General features: G+C 36.8%; 1 protein-coding gene across 14 annotated transcripts in view; it reads right to left on the reverse strand.

The window, feature by feature from the left end:
* RPS6KA3 (ribosomal protein S6 kinase A3) overlaps positions 1-19,547 on the reverse strand; it is a 102,149-nt gene that overhangs the window by 59,096 nt on the left and 23,506 nt on the right. For 7 of the 14 annotated variants that reach the window (XM_070291429.1, XM_070291432.1, XM_070291435.1 and 4 more), the window contains 2 exons: positions 18,746-18,782; positions 12,900-12,956 (listed from right to left, as the gene is read on the reverse strand). In XM_070291429.1, coding sequence (XP_070147530.1) covers positions 12,900-12,941 — 42 coding nt within the window. In that variant the 5' untranslated portion in view covers positions 12,942-12,956; positions 18,746-18,782. Of the gene's footprint in view, positions 1-12,899; positions 12,957-18,745; positions 18,846-19,547 lie in introns of all 14 variants that reach the window. The other 7 variants (XM_070291434.1, XM_070291438.1, XM_070291428.1 and 4 more) reach the window with 2 other exon arrangements.

Genomic DNA, 19,547 nt, shown 5'->3' on the forward strand with positions numbered 1-19,547 from the left:
TTCTGAATATATACACGTACACATTTGAACCATACTACAGAATATTATTATTTTTTTTTTCTGTAGAGGGTCAGAAAATATGGCTTTCCAAGTCATACTGATGTCAACACCGCCACTGCAGGAGGAAGAATGGGTGAGGTTGTGTTCCAATAAAACTTCATTAACAAAAATAGGGGGCAGGTCTCAGGTATAGTTTGCTGACTCTTGTTTTCTATTATTAAATCAGCCTCAATGTGTCATTAATGACTGCGGAGGATTCTACTATATAAATTCCCTGGGGTGATGAGTATTTGATCTATATCACTGGAATGTCTCCATGTTTTGTGTACATTCACGGTTTATCAGAAATAATTTCTAGAAATGGCACTGTATTTCTAGAGGTAGTGCATGCGAAGCCGCTTCAGTCATGTCTGAATCTTTGCAACCCTATGGACTGAAGTCCACCAGGCTCCTCTGTCCATGGGATTCTCCAGGCAAGAACACTAGAGTGGGTTGCCATTTCCTCCTCCAGGGGATCTTCCCGACCCAGGGACAGAACCTGGGGATCCCGTGCTGTGGGCAGATTCTTTATTGATTGAGCCACCAGGGATGGCACCTTCTAAAGGAGTATACAGCATTTTAAATTTTCTTGATCCTAACTTATTTGGCAAGTTGTCCTCCAGGAAGAACCTAAATAATAATGAGAGAACCATATCAAGACCTCACTCAGGCAAGGGTAAACTACAGCCAAGCAGGGCCAGTCAAGGGCTAAATCTGGTCATGCCCATCACTATTTACCTAACAGCTCCTGCTGGTTTTGCCCTACATAATGGCTACCACTGACGTGAGCGGTTGTCACAAAGCCTACATGGCTCACAAAGCCTAAAATACTCACTACCCAGCCCTTTATAGACAGTTTGCTGACTCATGGTCTTGAGTCTTCCAACAGAATGAGCAGCAAATGCAAAAGCCCTGAGATTAGGAAATCAGCTTAATGAACTCAAAACACAAAGGAAAGATCTTGGTGGCTAGCAAGGAAAGAGAAGGAAATGGGGAGGTATGTTTGGGCCATATCAAGCAGGGTTTTACAGACTATCAAGAAGTTTGGATTTGATTTCCAGTGTAATGGGAAGCTAAACTGCCTCATTTTAGGCAGCAGCATCAATACTGATTCCCAAAATCTGTAAGCCCTTTTTGGCTTTTTCCTTTCTAATCTAATTTCCTTCCCTTCATATTTAATCCATCAATAAATTCTACATATTTTATCTCTGAAATATACCTCAAATCAGTCTATTTCTATTTCCTCTGACACTGTCAGTACAAGCCATTATCATCTAGCACCATCTAACTGATTTTCCTTTTTACAAATTTCTCCTTTTCTTCACAGCAGCCAGAATAATTTAAAAACGGAAATCAGGCTGGGTTGTACCCCTATCTCACATGCTTCAATGGCTTCGAATTCCAGACTAAAACTCAAATTTCTCATAGTCTATGGAGCATAAAGCAAACACTAATAAATGCTACCTTGATCCTAACCTGGGAATATACTCAGAAAATCATTCAAATACGGTTATCAATATTTGGGTTTAGACATATTTTAATCATGTTAATATGAGATGATTTCCTCTTTACTAAAAGAATAATGAATATTCAATTTTGTAAAATGTCTTTTTATTATCTATTAATACAATAAACTTAGTTTTTCTCCTTTGACTCACTGATTTGATAACTTAGATCAACAGATATCCTAATATGCTTGCATTTCTGGGAAAATTCCATTGCTTTACTATAAATCTGTATTTGATTTGTAAATTTTAGAAGGACTTTTGCATCTGTATTCATAAATTAAATTGACACAATTTCCTTTTCTGTGTTCTTTCATTTTCAGGGCTATGCTAACTTTATAAAACAGGCTAGAAGGTGATACAAATTTTTCGTATGTTTTAGGACAATGGCAGTACATATTAGGAGAAGGCAATGGCACTCCACTCCAGTACTCTTGCCTGGAAAATCCCATGGCGGGAGGAGCCTGGTAGGCTGCAGTCCATGAGGTTGTTAAGAGTCAGACATGACTGAGCGACTTCACTTTCACTTTTCACTTTCATGCACTGGAGAAGAAAGTGCCAACCCACTCCAGTGTTCTTTCCTAGAGAATCCCAGGGATGGGGGAGCCTGGTGGGCTGCCGTCTATGGGGTCACATAGAGTCTGACACGACTGAAGCAACTTAGCAGCAGCAGCGGCACTACATATTCTTTAATAACTTAAAGTTCTCCCTTCCTATTGGTAAAGTCACAGTTTTCCATTCTTTCCTAGATGAAATCATTCAGGTTTTCTTAAAAACCACATATTTCAGCAAGACTTTCATATTAGCATAGAGATATACTTCATATGAAAGTGAAAAAAGTGTCAGTCACTCATTCGTATCCAACTCTTTGTGACCCCCTGCACGGTAGCTCACCAGGCTCCTCTGTCCATGGGATTTCCCTGGCAAGAATACTGGAGTGGATTGCCATTCTCTTCTCCAGGGGATCTTCCTGACCCAGGGATGGAACCCAGGTCTTCTGCACGGAAGGCAGATTCTTTATCAAGTCATCAGGGAAGCCCATACTTAGTACACTATTATGTTTTTTAATCAAATTTAAGGAAAACTTCAAGCTTACATAATAGAATAGTATAACAAACCCTCATGAATCCAGCACTCAACCATAACAATTATCAACTCATGGCCAATTTTGCTTGTAATACTCACTTCCCCCCACTCTCATAACTAATTACTTTGAAGTAAATCCCAGACATTATAATATTTCATCTGTCAATATTTCAGTTGTTATAAAGTTTTAATCTCCTTCCTATCTGTGGTTATATCCCATTTTGCTTTCCTTATGTGTGCATTTCCTTTTGTTTCTTATTTTTCCTGTTTTCTAATTCATCAATTTTGGAATTCAAATTTTTCTCTGGCTTTTTACAGGTTTACCGTGTAGTTCTTTTTCCAGTTTCGTTCACTGAATTCTCAATTCCTTTATTTGAATTCTTATTTAATAATTTTTTTTCAAGTATAATTCTAATATCATTTAAGATACTACTATATGCTAAGAACCATGTTTTACATGAAATTATTTCAATTACTTCTCACCACAATGAGATAAGCACTGTTATCCACACTATAGATGAAGAAACAAAAGGTTAGAGAGAAGTTAAGGAATCCAAGTTAAGCCCAAGTTCAGAAGTGGGTATGGCTACGATGTTGCTGGTAGGAGCACAGCCAGGCTATTATATCTGGGGAAAGAGTGTGTATATGTATGGCCAGTGGCTGACGTAAGCCAGACACCAGGAGGTGCTAAACCTTTTGATAAGACCCTGAAGGAATACAGTTCAGTAGAGGGTCCACAGCAGAGTTTCTGAACACTTTTTCTATACCATACATTATATTCATCTGGCAAAACCTGAACTCTGGTCAATTATCAACCATCTTCATGACTCTATGACAGCTGAACTCTGCTGGAGAGAAATCAACTGCTATAATAAAAACTTCACATGTTCTTAACCAATTCCTTCAGATACAGGGTTTTTTTTTTTTTTGTATGAATCAAATTTTCAGATGCTAATTAGTTTAATATTTAAGGACTTCCATTTAAGTATAGGGGAAGAATTCTGTAGCACACATCCATCAATAAAAAAATGTTATAAAATGCTAAGGTTGTAAGGTTTTAAATCAGAGATGGGAAATAAGTTTCATGACCATCAACCTGAACCAAATGATAGTGGCTTCCTAGAACATGGAGAGGGGTTGCTTCTAAGGCCCTGTCTCAATGGAAAGGGCACTATATTTCACTCACAACATGTCCCCTGAGCATGATGTAAGAGCAACAGGGCAGCACCAGAGTCACAGACTGGCATCTTGCAGTAGGCAGCAATACACTCTAGGCGGTATTGCTGGTCTCCTTATTCACTTTTTCCTGCTTAGCCTGGAGTTCTTTTCACTTAGTCATTTTTGTCTAAAATGGGTAAATTAAGAGATCCACTCAAGTACAGAGGTTACAACTTTCAATACACCAGTATTTCAGGTTGAATAAATAAACCACTCACATTTCAAAAGAACTTAATCAAATGAATATTCTTTCTTTCCAATTATGGTTTGGGTCACTCAAACTCTGAAAAAATGAGTATTGTTATAAGCAGACTAGAGCAGAGGAGAAGCAAATTTGGATCAGGGGGATTATATGAGTTAGGCAAGTTATGATTTTTTTTTTGAAAGGGAGTGTGTGCAAGTGTGATTTTTAAAAGCTCTTAGGGGAGGAGAGTTACTTCCCTGGTGGCTCAGACGGTAAAGCGTCTGCCTGCAATGCGGGAGACCTGGATTCGATCCCTGGGTCGGGAAGATCCCCTGGAGAAGGAAATGGCAACCCACTCCAGTACACTTGCCTGGAAAATTCCATGCATGGAGGAGTCTGGTAGGCTACAGTCCATGGTGTCGCAAAGAGTCAGACACGACTGAGTGACTTCACTTAGGGGAGGGGAGAAGGGACACTAGAAATTAAAAATAGCCCTGAAAGAGGGTGAAAAATGTAGTCTAGGAAATCTTACATGCTTGGAAATTAATGCCATTTAATGCCACCATGCAGTGCTAATTATAATACTATTTAATCTCAGAAATATGTTTCTAAGTGGCATATACTTAAATCTACTAGAGCATATTTTCCCCACGCTCTAAGTGCTAAAATATACTCTCAGCCTATGAGAGTTAGAACCGCAGACAATACTCTACACAATCAGTCAATAAGTGTCATCAGTGTATCACTCCACAAATGCTCACTGCCAAAGAGCACTCTATTGTACTTTCCTGTGTTGAGTGGGTTCTTCACTGACTATTGTCTGCTCTTCTAGGGCTTCTCTTTCTGTAGTTTGTATTTAACCCATAACTTCAAAAGCTACACAAGTGTGTGCTGGACTTATGACTATGAGTGTCATTTCTAGATGTTCAAATCCAAGTTTTAAGAGAGTTTGAGGGAACCTTCAAGGACATGGAGGAAATCAACAGACAACTGGGAACTGGTGAAATTCCCTGGATGCTGTGAAGGCCATCAAACACATCACTGCTGCCTTAGGCATATGTAGACATTGAAAAAACTATTATGAAGTCCCATCAGGAGATCTGAGAAGAATGGGACACTGCCTATGTACCTCTGCCTGTGTCCTTCACAGGGTGCTGCTCTTTAACTTGGCATCTAAGGTCATCTACGACCCATCTCCATTGTATCTTTTAAAACCATTTTTACCACTACTACTTTTAACAAACTTTTTCCAATTCTTAACAATCATGCATGTGACTCTGATATAAGAGCTATAAAGACTGAGTTGGTATATAGTATTTAGGACTGTAGTAATATAATACAAAGTTAATGTTATGAGCAATTCACATATGCACGGCTATTAGAAATATACAATAAAAGGAACAGAAGGGCCAAAGGGCCAAATTAAGAGAAAGTCATTTCTCAGTTTTGTCTGAAGCCAGGTCTACTGTCAGCCACAAAATTACTGGATACCACCCTTGTTTCTAAGAGGCGTACTTTCTCCCTGGTGAGTAGTCTGAGAGAGCAGGATCAGAGTCAGTCTCTGGGAGGAAGAGGACAGGAAAATTAACACTTATTGGGCTCTTCCTTTGTGCTAGGTATTTATTTATCTCCTTTAATTCTCAAGCCTCAGAAGAACCTTTGCCTGTCACTGTAAGAACCATTAAGAGAATTATTTCCCCACTAAACAAGAAACTGCTTTGAAGATTCCTGGATGATTATGGAGACTTTAACAGCTCAGACTCCCTATTTCCTCAGCATGGATCATCAGAGCATGGAGTCCTCTGACCAGATGAGAAAAGACAGAAAATCCTGGAGTCCAGGAAGGTATCCTCGCTTGAGGAGCTATATAGTAACTTATCTTCTACTATGAAGGCAATCTCTCTCTCCCAGCCTTAGCAGAATAAAGGATAAAAATAAAGTCTCTCTAAAAGGTAAGGGAGAAGAATAAAATACACTGGCTAGAGCAAGTTAACTGGTGATAAATTCAACTAATTATACATAAATATGAATTAACATGCAAAGATGGCTATTAAAATGCAAAACTTCATTAAACTTCATGGGAAATAGATGGGGAAACAGTGGAAACAGTGTCAGACTTTATTTTGGGGAGCTCCAAAATTACTGCAGATGGTGATTGCAGCCATGAAATTAAAAGACACTTACTTCTTGGAAGGAAAGTTATGACCAACCTAGATAGCATATTCAAAAGCAGAGACACTACTTTGCCAACAAAGGTCCGTCTAGTCAAGGCTATGGTTTTTCCTGTGGTCATGTATGGATGTGAGAGTTGGACTGTGAAGAAAGCTGAGCGCCAAACAATTGATGCTTTTGAACTGTGGTGTTGGAGAAGACTCTTGAGAGTTCCTTAGACTGCAAGGAGATCCAACTAATCCATTCTAAAGGAGATCAGTCTGGGTGTTCTTTGGAAGGACTGATGCTAAAGCTGAAACTCCAATACTTTGGTCACCTCATGCAAAGAGTTGACTCATTGGAAAAGACTCTGATGCTAGGAGGGATTGAGGGCAGGAGGAGAAGGGGATGCCAGAGGATGAGATGGCTGGATGGCATCACGGACTCGATGGACGAGTTTGAGTAAACTCCAGGAGTTGGTGATGGACAGGGAGGCCTGGTGTGCTGCAATTCATGGGGTTGCAAAGAGTCGGACATGACTGAGTGACTGAACTGAAACATGCGAAAAAAGCAGAGGTACCAGAGATCAAATTGCCAACATCTGCTAGATCATCGAAAAAGCAACAGAGTTCCAGAAAAACATCTACTTCTGCTTTATTGACTATGTCAAAGCCTTTGACTGTGTGGATCACAACAAACTGTGGAAAATTCTTAAAGAAATGGAAATACCAGACCATCTTATTACCTGTCTCCTGAGAAATCTGTATGCAGGTCAAGAAGCAACAGTTAGAACTGGACATGGAACAACAGACTGGTTCTGAATTGAGAAAGGAGTACATCAAAGCTGTATATTGTCACCCTGCTTATTTAACTTATATGCAGAGTATATCATGAGAAATGGTGGGCTGGATGAAGCACAGGCTGGAATCAAGATTGCTGGGAGAAATGTCAATAACCTCAGATATGCAGATGATACCACCCTTATGGCAGAAAACGAAGAACTAAAGAGCCTCTTGATGAAAGTGAAAGAGGAGAGTGAAAAAGTTGGCTTAAAGCTCAACATTCAGAAAACTAAGATCATAGCATCCAGTCCCCTCACTTCATGGCAAATAGATGGGGAAACAATGGAAGCAGTGAGAGACTTTATTTTGGGGGGCTCCAAAATCACTGCAGATGGTGACTGCAGCCATGAAATTAAAAGGCGCTTGCTCCTTGGAAGAAAAACTATGACCAACCTAGATGGCTTATTAAAAAGTAGACACAGTACTTTGCTGACAAAGGTCCATCTTGTCAAAGCTATGGTTTTTCCAGTAGTCATGGATGGATGTGAGAGTTGGACTATAAAGAAAACTGAGCACCGAAGAATTGATGTTTTTAAACTGTGGTGTTAGAGAAGACTCTTGAGAGTCCCTTGGACAGCAGGAGATCCAACCAGTCCATCCTAAAGAAAATCAGTCCTGAATATTCATCGGAAGGACTGATGCTAAAGCTGAAACTTCAATACTTTGGTCACCTGATGTGAAGAACTGACTCACTGGAAAAGACCCTGATGCTGGGAAAGACTGAAGGCAGGAGGGGAAGGGGATGACAGACGATGAGATGGTTGGATGGCATCACTGACTCGATGGATGTGAGTTTGAGCAAGCTCCGGGAGTTGGTGATGGATAGGGAAGCCCGGCGTGCTGCTGTCCATAGAGGTCACAAAGAATCAGACACGACTGAGTGACTGAACTGAACATGCAAACATTCCTGGGGCAAAGAGATGGAGGAAGGTAATACCTACCTGTTTATTCTGGTACGGATCAATTTAATTAGATAAATTTTCTAACATTTTATTAGACACATGAAAGAAATAATTGTACTTCAAGTACATATAGACAAGAAAGGGTTGAGCCTTCAGAAAGCCAGAAGAAAGGAAAACAGCAATAAATTCTGGAGATGGAAAAAAAGGTGGATTAAGATATGGGAAGGAGGCAGACTGTAGTGCAAAGAACAGAAGGAAGAACGGAAGAGATGAGGTGTGAAGTTAAAAAAAAAAAATCAGCCAGAATGAAACAACTCTCCCAACAAACAGAAATCAGGGGACATATTTAAGAGAAATCATAGGGACAGTTCCATGTCAAGAAGGTCTGAGTGAAGGTTAAAGGGTCAAATAATGATGCAAGGCTTATATAACCAAAAAGTAGCAGTACCTAGTGTTTCCAATACCCTTTCAGCTCTATTCATTGTTCCCTCTGGTATTTATATGATAGCTAATAACCTTATACTATTTTCTTCTAACTCACCAGTTCAGTCATTACCTTTAGACATCCTATAATAGATGATAACTCATAACACAAGCTTTGGTTAAATCAATATTCAGTCTTTATAAATATTATGACTATGTAAACTCTGTTCACTACTTGAAGGAATATACTATAGTTACATTTCTCGTACACTTTTTTTTAAGTTTATAGTTGTTTTGCTTTAGAACTTGCTTTCTTTTCTTTGTACCTATCTCAAATTCTTCTCTTTGTGTCTCAGGTGAATTTTCAATACTCAAACCTATTGGATAATTCATAACTTCTAATATCTTCTCCTCTGAAGACAGCCCTGCTGGAATCATCTGTCTGCTTCAATTTGGACTGGGGACTGTCTAAGTGGACTGAATGAATTAATCTTCTGAGGCATCCTTTATTCATCATAATGGGAAGGAACTTTCTTCATTGTGCTTTTGCAAATGTTGGGTCTTTTGTTGCCTGAATCTCTTTCCTTTAGTTAACAGTCTTCTACTGTTGGCAGGGCCCATTTTCTAGGAACTTCCAAAGAATAGGTCCATGTCTGAAAATATCTTCCTTGAAAATTCCTTTCACTAAGCATTTCAAAGGCATTGCTCCTTGATTTTCAACTTTCAATGCTGAAATGTCTGATACTGTTCTTATACCCACTCCTTTATATATGGTATAAAAAAAAAATCTCTAAAGGCTTATCTTAGTCTGTTTGGGCCACTCTAACAGAATACCATACAGTGGGTGGCTTATAATAAACAACAGAAATTTATTTCTGACAGTACTATACACCAGGAAGTTCAAGCCCAAGATGCCAGCAGATATGGTGTCTGCTAAGGACCTGTTTCCTGATTCACAGATAGCCATCTTCTTGCTGTGTCTTCTCGTTACACAGCAGAAGGGGTGAGGGAGTTCTCTAGAGTGTATTTTATAAGGGTCCTAATACCATTCATGAGGGCTCTGCCCTTGTGACCTAACCATCTCCCAAAGGCCCCCCCTCTAAATAGCATCACATTGGCTTCAACATATGAATTTTGAGGAGACACATTTAGCCCACAGCAAAACTTCTCTTTATCCCTGGATCTTCTCTTTATCCCTGGTGTTTCGATATTTTATAAGGACACTTCTTTAGAGTAGGGTGGTCTTTCTGGCTTGCTTTATTTATTATTACTATTAACAGGCTTTCAGTAAGCCATTTTAATCCAGAGACTCATGGTCCTCATGTTGAGGGAAAAAACTTTTTCTGGTATTTTAGTATTCTACCTAATCTAAGAGCATGATTATCACTATAACATTAAGAAAGACAAAGTGATACCAATTAAAATGTGTCACACCTTCAACCATAACAAACATTCTGATTTCAAAGATATTAAGATACAGGGGAAAATATGTATCTCATGCTACTTCTTTCCAAATTTCTTCCCCTCCATTTCCCCACTGTCTCTTTCTGGAATTCCTATTAGGTAAATGTTAGACTGCTTCTCTTTCATTTTCTCTCCTATTTTCTCTTTGTCTTGTTCTATTTTTTGAAGTTTCCTCAATTTCAGCTTCTAAATATTCTACTGAAATATAAAATATTATCATCACATTTTTAATTTCTAAGAGTTTCTTTTTCTAACTAAAAAAATAGCATTCTACTTCTGACTTAGAAAATCAATTTCACCTCTTAGCATTCAAAGGATATTAATTTTTCTTTTTCCTGCATTGTCTCTTTCCCTTAAGATCTTATTCTTTCATGTTGGAAGTCCTTCTCAAGTATCTGGTGATATTTAGCTTTTAACTCATATTTAAGAGTGAGGCACTAAGAAGTGGACCAAATATTCTGGAGCTTGTCAACTGGTAGGCTTTCTTGTAGGTTATCTGGCCAAGCAGCCAGCCTTTACAATGAAGATCTCCCAAATGGCAGTTACCTGAAGGTCTTTTATCAGGGATCATTGTTTCTTCAGGAAAGATGACTCCACTCTCCTGTATGGAGGATATGGTCCTGGCTGGTGAAATGGGTAGGGGTAGGGGATCACAGTACCATTGAGGAGTAGCCTTTCACTTGATCTCCCTGTTTCCAGCCCAGTGTCTCACCCCACTTACTACTATGCCTGGGCTTCCCCATGTCTGGAGCCTCTCTGGTTAATTTTTCTCTATGAAATACTTTCTGTCTCTTCCAAGGGTAGGAGAGGGGACAGAGTGAAGGCTTTTTATGTTGACATTCAACCAATCACTATTTTCAGCCTGGGCCATACCTCCACTTTCCATAGCACTAGATGACCTCATTCTTGAGCTCTTCTGGGGCTCTGGGGCCCTGAACAAGGTCTCCTTCCTGCTGATATACCCCTTACCAGCACGTAGGTGCTACAATTCCATCTTTTTATGATTCTTTTATCTGCTTTTCACATTTATATATTGTGGTTCAAATAACTGAAGTCTTCTAATTTCAAAGACCACTTTTCTGTTTTTTATTCTCCTTGTTGTTTAGGGTGATAATATCTCAGAGAAGAGGACAAAAACAGCTTTATTTTGCCATTTTAAAACTACAAGTTTCCCTTATGTGTTTTTTGTGTCTCTAACAAGTTAGCAGAGTTCCTGGGACCAAACAGACCTTCATTAAATACTTCATTAATGAATGACTAGATGTAGTCAGAGTACAGACTCAGCTGCTCTAACAAAAAGACCCCCAAATGCAAAGGCTCAAACAAGAGAAGTGCCTATTTTTCTCTCACAGAGCATTCCACAGGTATAAGGCTAGGTTAGAGTGAAGAAGTGTCGCTAGGTCCTTAGGTCATTAAGGATCCAAGTTTCTTCTTTCTTGTTATTCTATATCCATTCTATAGTTTTGTTGTGGCCAAAATTAGCTAATCATCACACTCTGCATTCCAGCCCATAGAAGGGGGAGTTCAAAAGGGAGCCAATCAGCCTACAAGAAAGTCCACCAGTCAATGAGTCCCATACATAGTTACTATCTCACAGTTTCTAGGGGCCAGGAATCCAGGCCAACAAACATGTGAGCTTGGAAGCGGACCCTTCTCCAGTCAAGGTTCAAATGAGACCTTAGCCCTAGCAAACTCCCTGACTGTAGTACATGAGAGACTCTGAACAAAAGGACCCAGTTAAGCCATGCCCATATTCCTGGCCCACAGGAACTGTGAGTTAATGAATGTATGTTGGCTTAAGCTACTAAGTTTAGGGTAATTTGTTACATATAAAATAACTACTACAACATCTCAACTTTCACTATTTAACAGTAACTGACAAAAACATGTAATTGTACATCAAAGGCAAATACAATTTAAAAGTATAAGGCTAAGAAATATTTGACAGTCTTCTGGATTTAATATCATTAAAGAAATATTAGGCTTTCATCTTATACCCGATTCCTGTAATGGGGAATGATCTCAACAACTTAACCCACATTGCTGGTAGTTTCTTAGTCCTGCACTTTTTCAACCTATCTATCTCTAGAATGCAATCTTCTTTCAGATGTAAATGTCACTAATGCCGGGAGTACTCAGAGGGAAAGTATGAGCCATGTATGTAGAATATCACAATGGAAAATGATTTGATTTTATACTACAGAGAATAAAAAATTTGAAGGTTTTCCTTCCAAAGGAATTGTGCAAGAAAAACAAGGTGGCTGAGGGCAGAAAAATCAATATTAATACTTAATTGTTTATATATTTGCTTACATGCTAATAAAGATATACTATAGACCAATGAAGTAAAATGACCCAAATAATCTGGGAGGTGCAGAAATCTAGACCAAATCTGAAGGCAGCCTCAGGCACTAGGCTCTACATGTTAGCCAAGACTTAATTCATGCATTCCTTTAAGTAACAAGCACTGATGGAACATCTACTGGATACTGGATGGTGGATATATGGATGTAAAACAAGGAATAATAATAAATAATGTAAAACAATAATAATAATTGTCTTATATACAGAACAAAAGGATGATAATAACTAAGCTGCTAGAATGGTTATCTTGTAAGAGGAGACTATTTATTTATTTGTTTCTTTAATATTTAAAGAATGCCTATTATGTGCCAGGCATTGGTCTAGGTGCTGGGATTCAGGACTGAATTAAAAAAGCAAGATGAGGAAACGGTGAACAATCATTTTCAACATTAAACATCTCTAGAAAGCATGACCATTTATTTATTTCACCAATAAATCTATGGTTAGGTTCTTTTTTTAAAAGCAAGCTTTAAGTTACTAATGAAAAACTTTCAACATATTAAGTCTGTCTTTATAATCTGTCTTAAAATCAGGCTCGTCAAACAGTTTTTAAAAAATATCACTGGCATATTCAAGAATGTATTTTGGTAAAGTTAATGTGAAAGCATCAATAAGTTTCCAACACTGTAAAATCATTACTTTGCCCAGTTTAAAAATAAGAATGTTTAAATTTCATGGTATCTGATTTATCTATATCCCTATGATACAATATTTTACTTACAGTTTGTGGATTAATCTCTTCCTCTCCCATAGGTTCATCCATAATTTGCTGTCCATTCTGTGAAAAGCACAGCAAGTAGAAAGTTACCAAAACAGATTTCACATCAGTTCAAGTCAAACGAAGGCAGACAAAACAAAATCATATAGGAATATTTTCACTCCAAAAGGGTTCTAATGAAATAAAGAACCATCACTTAAGTATGCAGTTGCTAATTTGCAACAGGTTGTGCTTCAAAAGTTAATGTATAAATTGATGTTTAAAATTATAAAAATATTTTTCCATGGAACTGATGTAATAACTGATGGTTACCTTTCCAGGTAATCCCTGGCAAGCCCTTGAGTTTATTTTAACAGTTAAATGCATTACAATGGTCTTATTTAAACCTCACCAAACATTGTTTACAATACTTTCTATGGCAAAACACATTCTAAATTCCAACTCCACTGATAAACAATCAGGGCAAATGATTAATTATTGGGGGGAAAATTAAGTTAAATCTCTATATCAATAGAGATTCCAGATGGATTAAACATTTAAGTGGCAAAAAGTAAAATTATACAAGCATTAGAAGAAAACACAGGTGAGTACTACTTATGAGGCAAGAAGTATAGAAATCATAAAGGAAAAAAAAATGACATCTGAATCCAGAAAAGTTTAAAATGTCTCTGTCAGACATAAAAAAGATAAAAGACAAATTGATTACGAAAAAAATAAAAGCAACATATGACAAAGGGTTGGTATCCTCAAGACATAAAAAACTTCATTTTACAAACCTGTAAGAAAAAACACTGAACTTCAACAGATATGAGCAATAAGGGAAAAAACATTTCAGCCTTAGTGCTAATCAAAGAAACGTATTTAACTGAAAGATACTTTTGCCTTTCAAATTGGTAATGATTTACAGAAAAAAATAACACCCAATGCTAATACAGGTATGGGGATAAGAACACTCTGGATATACTGCTGAGGCAAGTGTAAATCAGCACAACCTTTCAAGAAGGCAATCTAAGCCTGTATTTAAAAAACAAAAAAGACACATAAAACTTTGAAATGTCTCATCATTTCGACTTTTTTAAAAAATGGACACGTGTGCAAAGATGTACATATAAGAATGCTCACCATAACTTTTTCCAAAAAGAACTCCAAATTGGAAACCTAAATTCCTAACAATAGAGAACTAGTTAAATATATTATGGTACATCCATATAATGGAATACTATGCAGTCACTACAAATGATGATAAAGATGTAAATTTATTGACATGGAAAGACACTCACATGTAATAAGTGAAAAAGCAGTTTACAAAACAGTATGGATTGTAATGATCCCATTGTAAATAAATATATACATGTTTTAATGTATATATTTGTATGGGAAAAACTCTGGAAGGATATACACCAAAATGTTAACAGTGACTATCTCTGAGTGGTAGAATTTTAGACAATTTAAATTGTCTTGCTTATTTGGATTTTCTAATGTGTCTACAATGAATATGTATTATTTGCATAATTAAAAACAAAAGCAAAAGTCAGGTATACGTAATGTCTTCTCTAACTTCCTCACTGGAAAAAGGAGTAATGTCCCTGGCCACTTGTTAATTCAACAAAGTACAAGGATCTAAGCTAACCATCTTTAGAGAATTATCAACTAGGAAATAAAAGGTAGCCATCCACTACCCCATATCCCACAAGAGACATCTGCTCTGAATTTGAACTCCTCTCTGTACACTCCCTATCTCTATTTATTCATCCATCCATTCATCCATCCATTTCATTTCATTCATGCTATGTTCTAGGCATCAAATTGGAGATGAAAACTTAATGAAACATACCCTCATCCTAAAGATCCATCCTACAGTATCTCATAGGTGTACTGACCCATAAAAAGGGCAACTTCCATTTTCAAACACTCATAGAGTATGTTCCAGGGTTAGGAAATGCCCACACAAGATTACAAAGCACAGAAATGGTGCCAAAATACAGAAAAGGAGGAAGCAGGTATAAAATCTTTATTTTCCGAAGACACTTTCAGAGGCTGTGTATTGTCCACTCCTATGGTAAGGACTCAAGTAACACCAGCATACATCTTTCTCTTATAAGCCACAACCATTTATTCAACTGAACACTGATCATTTTTATCCAAATATCCCAGAAAAACCTTTAAGGAGCTCTTAAGAACACTGGTTTTGGAGTCAGACACCTAGATTCAAAGTCCTGCTCTTACACTGATTATGAAGCCTTGGACAAGTTATTTAAACTATCTAAGCTCTTTCTTCATATGGAAAGTGAAGATTAAAAAGTCTTATCTTCAGAGAGCAATTATATAAGACCTGTCAGTAAACAATCAAAGTTAGCTATTTTAATTATTGTCAAAATTCAATCACTCCCTCTGCAGCCCACCAATTTGCTACTTCTCCTGCATTCATTTTTTGTCTCAGTGAATGGTATCACCATTAATCTAGGAGTCCAAAGTAGATTTTCTCACTAATTGTACATAGTGCTCTCCTCCTATTAACACAGATCTTCTCAATGGCTCCCCATTATTTGGCTTTTAGAACCCTTGGTTTAACTTGAGCTACAGTTCTATTTTCCATGGGAATATAATTTGAGAATCATCTGTTCCTTGTGATTTTCAATGCAAAGTAAGAATCACAGCTTGTAACTTACTTTTTGGTATAGGAGAAACAGCACTAAAATCTGAATTGGTAGACCAGGGGTAGAGTCCTAGATCTGCCACTTAAAAAGCTTTATGATTTGGGGCAATTCAGAGAGTCTCCTGATCCATTACTTCATATCTGGTCAAAATGGAGGTACCTGCCCTGTCTACTCAAAGGGTTGTTGTTAAGCTCAAAACTGAGATAACTCATAAGAAAATACATTATGAACTGTAAGAAGCTGTACCAACACAAATTACTATTATTAAGGTAAGGTAGGTTCAAGAGGATAAAATAATACTGCATAAAGTCATTTTGATCTTAGTTTTCTGTTCCAAATACACAAACATACTCATATCATATGCTTAAATTCTTTCTATCCCCTTCTCACCTATGAACACTATCAGGACAAGAAAGTACTATACCTCACTGGGCAGCTTACTATACTATTTCAGGAAAAGCACTGACTGCTAGATAATGCTCTTCTTCATATAGTAACTTTCCTCAAATGCAAATTCTTTTTAAGAGGATTACTAATACACGATGACTAACTTGTCTGTACTCTATCTACAAAGTCATGGAAGTAAATCTACAGCTGTGACCATAAACTCAAAGAACACCTCAAGTCTGTTCTTTTCTAGATAATTCAAGTTCCTTCAAACACTCCATTTAGAATATGAGACCACTTTGTTTTCTGAGCATGCAACCAATTAATCTTAAATGGTGGTATAGAGAATTGTGTGCAGTTAACACTGTAACCTTGATATAACCAATGCAGAGTAAAGGACATATCACCTCCTTTGTTCTACATAATACACTTATATTAATGCAGTTCACAAATGCATTATTTTTGGAATGTCCACAACACATTGCTGAGTCATACTATTTCTTTCTTGTTTTATTGGTTAAATTCTTGTTTTCTTCACTTACACTGCAACTAAGCCCTCTATCCTCTATCTTGTGCTTGTTACCTAGTCTTAGAGCCTTAAATTTTTTTATTCATCTTTTTCCAGTTCTGATTCATTGCTACAACCTCTATAGATTAGATTCCCACTCTGTCAATCAGCTTCTTCACTATTTTCAGCTTTATGTAATCCACAAATTGTACAATGGATTCTCTTTTCTGAATTTCCCACCGGGTTAATTAATACAATATACTAACAAAGCGATCTAAGAAAAACGTTAAGTAAAATATAATCTAAAGGTACTTTATGTTCTACATTTTTTTCAAACTACTAATGTTTCAGCCTTTTTTTATATAATTATTTTTAATTGGAGAATAAAAACATCTACTTCCTTTCTGAGTTTACGAAAGATTTAGAACTTTGAACAATTTAATTTTTAAAGCAGGAAAATATAAAAGCTAATTTTATCCTACATACCAGTGTAGTGTTACCAAAATCAACCCCAAAAGGCAACTTTACTTCAATAAACCTTTTGTATCACTTCAGAAAAATAAGGATTCAAATGCTAACTATTTAGAAAGGAGGATAATTACCTCTGTGGCTAAGAATTTTCCCTTCTGAAAAAGGACTCTTGACTTCACTAGAGATTAGGTTACATGGACCACTAATGTGACTCACTATTGTAATACTTATAGTTTCAAAAGTTCAAGAAATAACAACAATTAAACAAGAAAATTTATTTCTCTAATTTTAAGAAACAAATAGAAAAAACATGTGCTCTGAATCTGGCTAGTAGCAGGTTTAAACCCCAGTCCTGTCACTTACTACTGTAGTTAACTAGCTAAGTTACTTAACATTTTGAGCCTCAGTTTTCTCATTTGTAAGATGCATATAATATCTACTTCACAGGGCTGTTGTAATTAAAAGGACTCACCAAGGGACAGTAGATGCCCAGTAAATGCTACTTCCTGTCCCCTCTTTGCCTTCACGTGACTGTGTAATATTTCTATTTCTACAGTTAGCTTCCAAAAGTCATAATGCAATGAAGTACAGGAGAATATTGAGATACCTGTTTCATCACTTATTAAAGCCAATTTCCTGCCAAGCAGGGTGGAAGAGATCATTCATATGTGAGATATATTTTTATACAATGTGGCTAAAGAATGAGTACGAGTGAAAAAGAATCATTTAAATGCGAGGCAAACGTATTTATCCTCTCTCATCCCACCATAATGCCTTCCAGCCAAAAAATCACAGAGCTTGGCAGACTGTACATATGCAAATATTATGTGAAATACTGGAAAAGGTTAGGAAATGCTAATCATGCTTTACTCTGGTAGTCTGAATGTGTAAAAGTCAAAAATTAGAATAACATACAATATGGGTCTCACCAGAACAAATCAGACAAAGGAGACTGTTAGCCTCAGTTTCAGCAGGTATTGTTTTCAACACAACTTCTAATGTTGTGGTATAAAATTATCACATAATTTTCCTGCTCTTAAGAGGATAAGCAATTCAAATCAGTAATTCTGAACCAAGGTTTCAGGACTTCTAGGATATTGCAAAGTATTTTAAGGAAAATTTTAAAAATGTTAAAATCAAGAATATTTTTCTAATTAAAATTTTTTTAATTTTAAGCAACCCTATTAAACAGGTTGTTTTGCTGTAATGGTGTGTTACTACCATGCACATTTCTAGGCTGCTTGGTAGTTTGCTATCACTAAATATAAAATAAGTTTTAAAAAATACACTGAGTCTAGCAGAAGACCATCTTGCACAAATACACTAGGACTACAAAAATGATTTGTGACTCATAAATGCTACCTTGAACTTAGCAGGACATATCATCTCGTGACATCCTACCACCTAGAAATGAAACATACATATGAACATTGGGAGAAAAGAATTCCTCATAGAGAACAGCCTAAAACAACAGGAAGGGAGGAGGGAAAGAACGGGGCCAGAGCCTTAGTGTACTAATCTGGAGACTCAGGTTGTAGATATAAACAAGAACCATGGCTTTTTTTTTTTTTTTTAACCATCCTCAAGTTTCCACAAGTGTATCTGCCTTTCAAACTCCCTGATATCAGCAGTGGTTTTCCTGCCCAAAGCATATGGCAGAGGATTTCCATGAAGGTGCTGACGATGAAGCATGAGAAACCTCTCTAAAACTTCAATTAAGATAGCATCAAATTGTTCAGAATCCAAAGAATCTTCTATGCAATCACATTGAAACAATAAGAAACAAGCATTTTATATTCTTAATAAGGAATGTATATAATCCTTACCAATGTGACAGGATTAAGAATCAGCTCCTCATTTATCCTAAGGAAATATCAGAGATGTGCATAAAGACTATGTACAGTGATATTCATCATACTCATTATACTGAAAAATAGAAAACAATCTAAATGACCAACAGGGGACTGGTTAAATAAAGCATAATACATCTATTCATATCTAGTAATACTATGCAATGGTTAAAATCAGGGCCTCAAAGAAAAATTAATGATGCAAAAATATGACTGCAATATATTAAGTTAAAAAGGATACAAAACTAAATGGTATGATCCCAATTTTGCACACACCCCCCCTCCCAACATGTGTGCATGTAACTGGAAAACATATAAAATCTTATCAGTAGTTACCTGGGTCATAGGATTTTCTTCTTTGTACTGTATTTTCAAAATTATATGCATTTATTATATATTATTTTATAAAGAGAAAAAACAATCAATGTAATTAGAAAAATCCATTTATTTCTAGCTAAGGTGCCATTACATGGGCTTTGCTATTCCTCTAGCAACTAAAGGTCTGCCAGTACTCAAGGCTATTCTATTTTCTAGACTAGGGTAGGAATGACCACTGGTTATATTTACATTATTAAGTTTTAGAAGAATCTTTCAGAAGCTTTCTTTTTTCCTCTCTGATGGTTTCCTGTGGTTGTGGCCTCAGAAAATAGATAAGTCTTTAGGCCTGAATCCATCTCATTTTTTTGGAGTGTACCCCTAAGGGGAATTCTGCTTATGAAACAAGAGTATGTTGAGATAAGAATAAAGAAATGAAAACATGGTAGCCAAAATTAAATCT

Source organism: Ovis canadensis, chromosome X (genome assembly GCF_042477335.2).
Source record: "Ovis canadensis isolate MfBH-ARS-UI-01 breed Bighorn chromosome X, ARS-UI_OviCan_v2, whole genome shotgun sequence".
Lineage (NCBI taxonomy): Eukaryota > Metazoa > Chordata > Mammalia > Artiodactyla > Bovidae > Ovis > Ovis canadensis.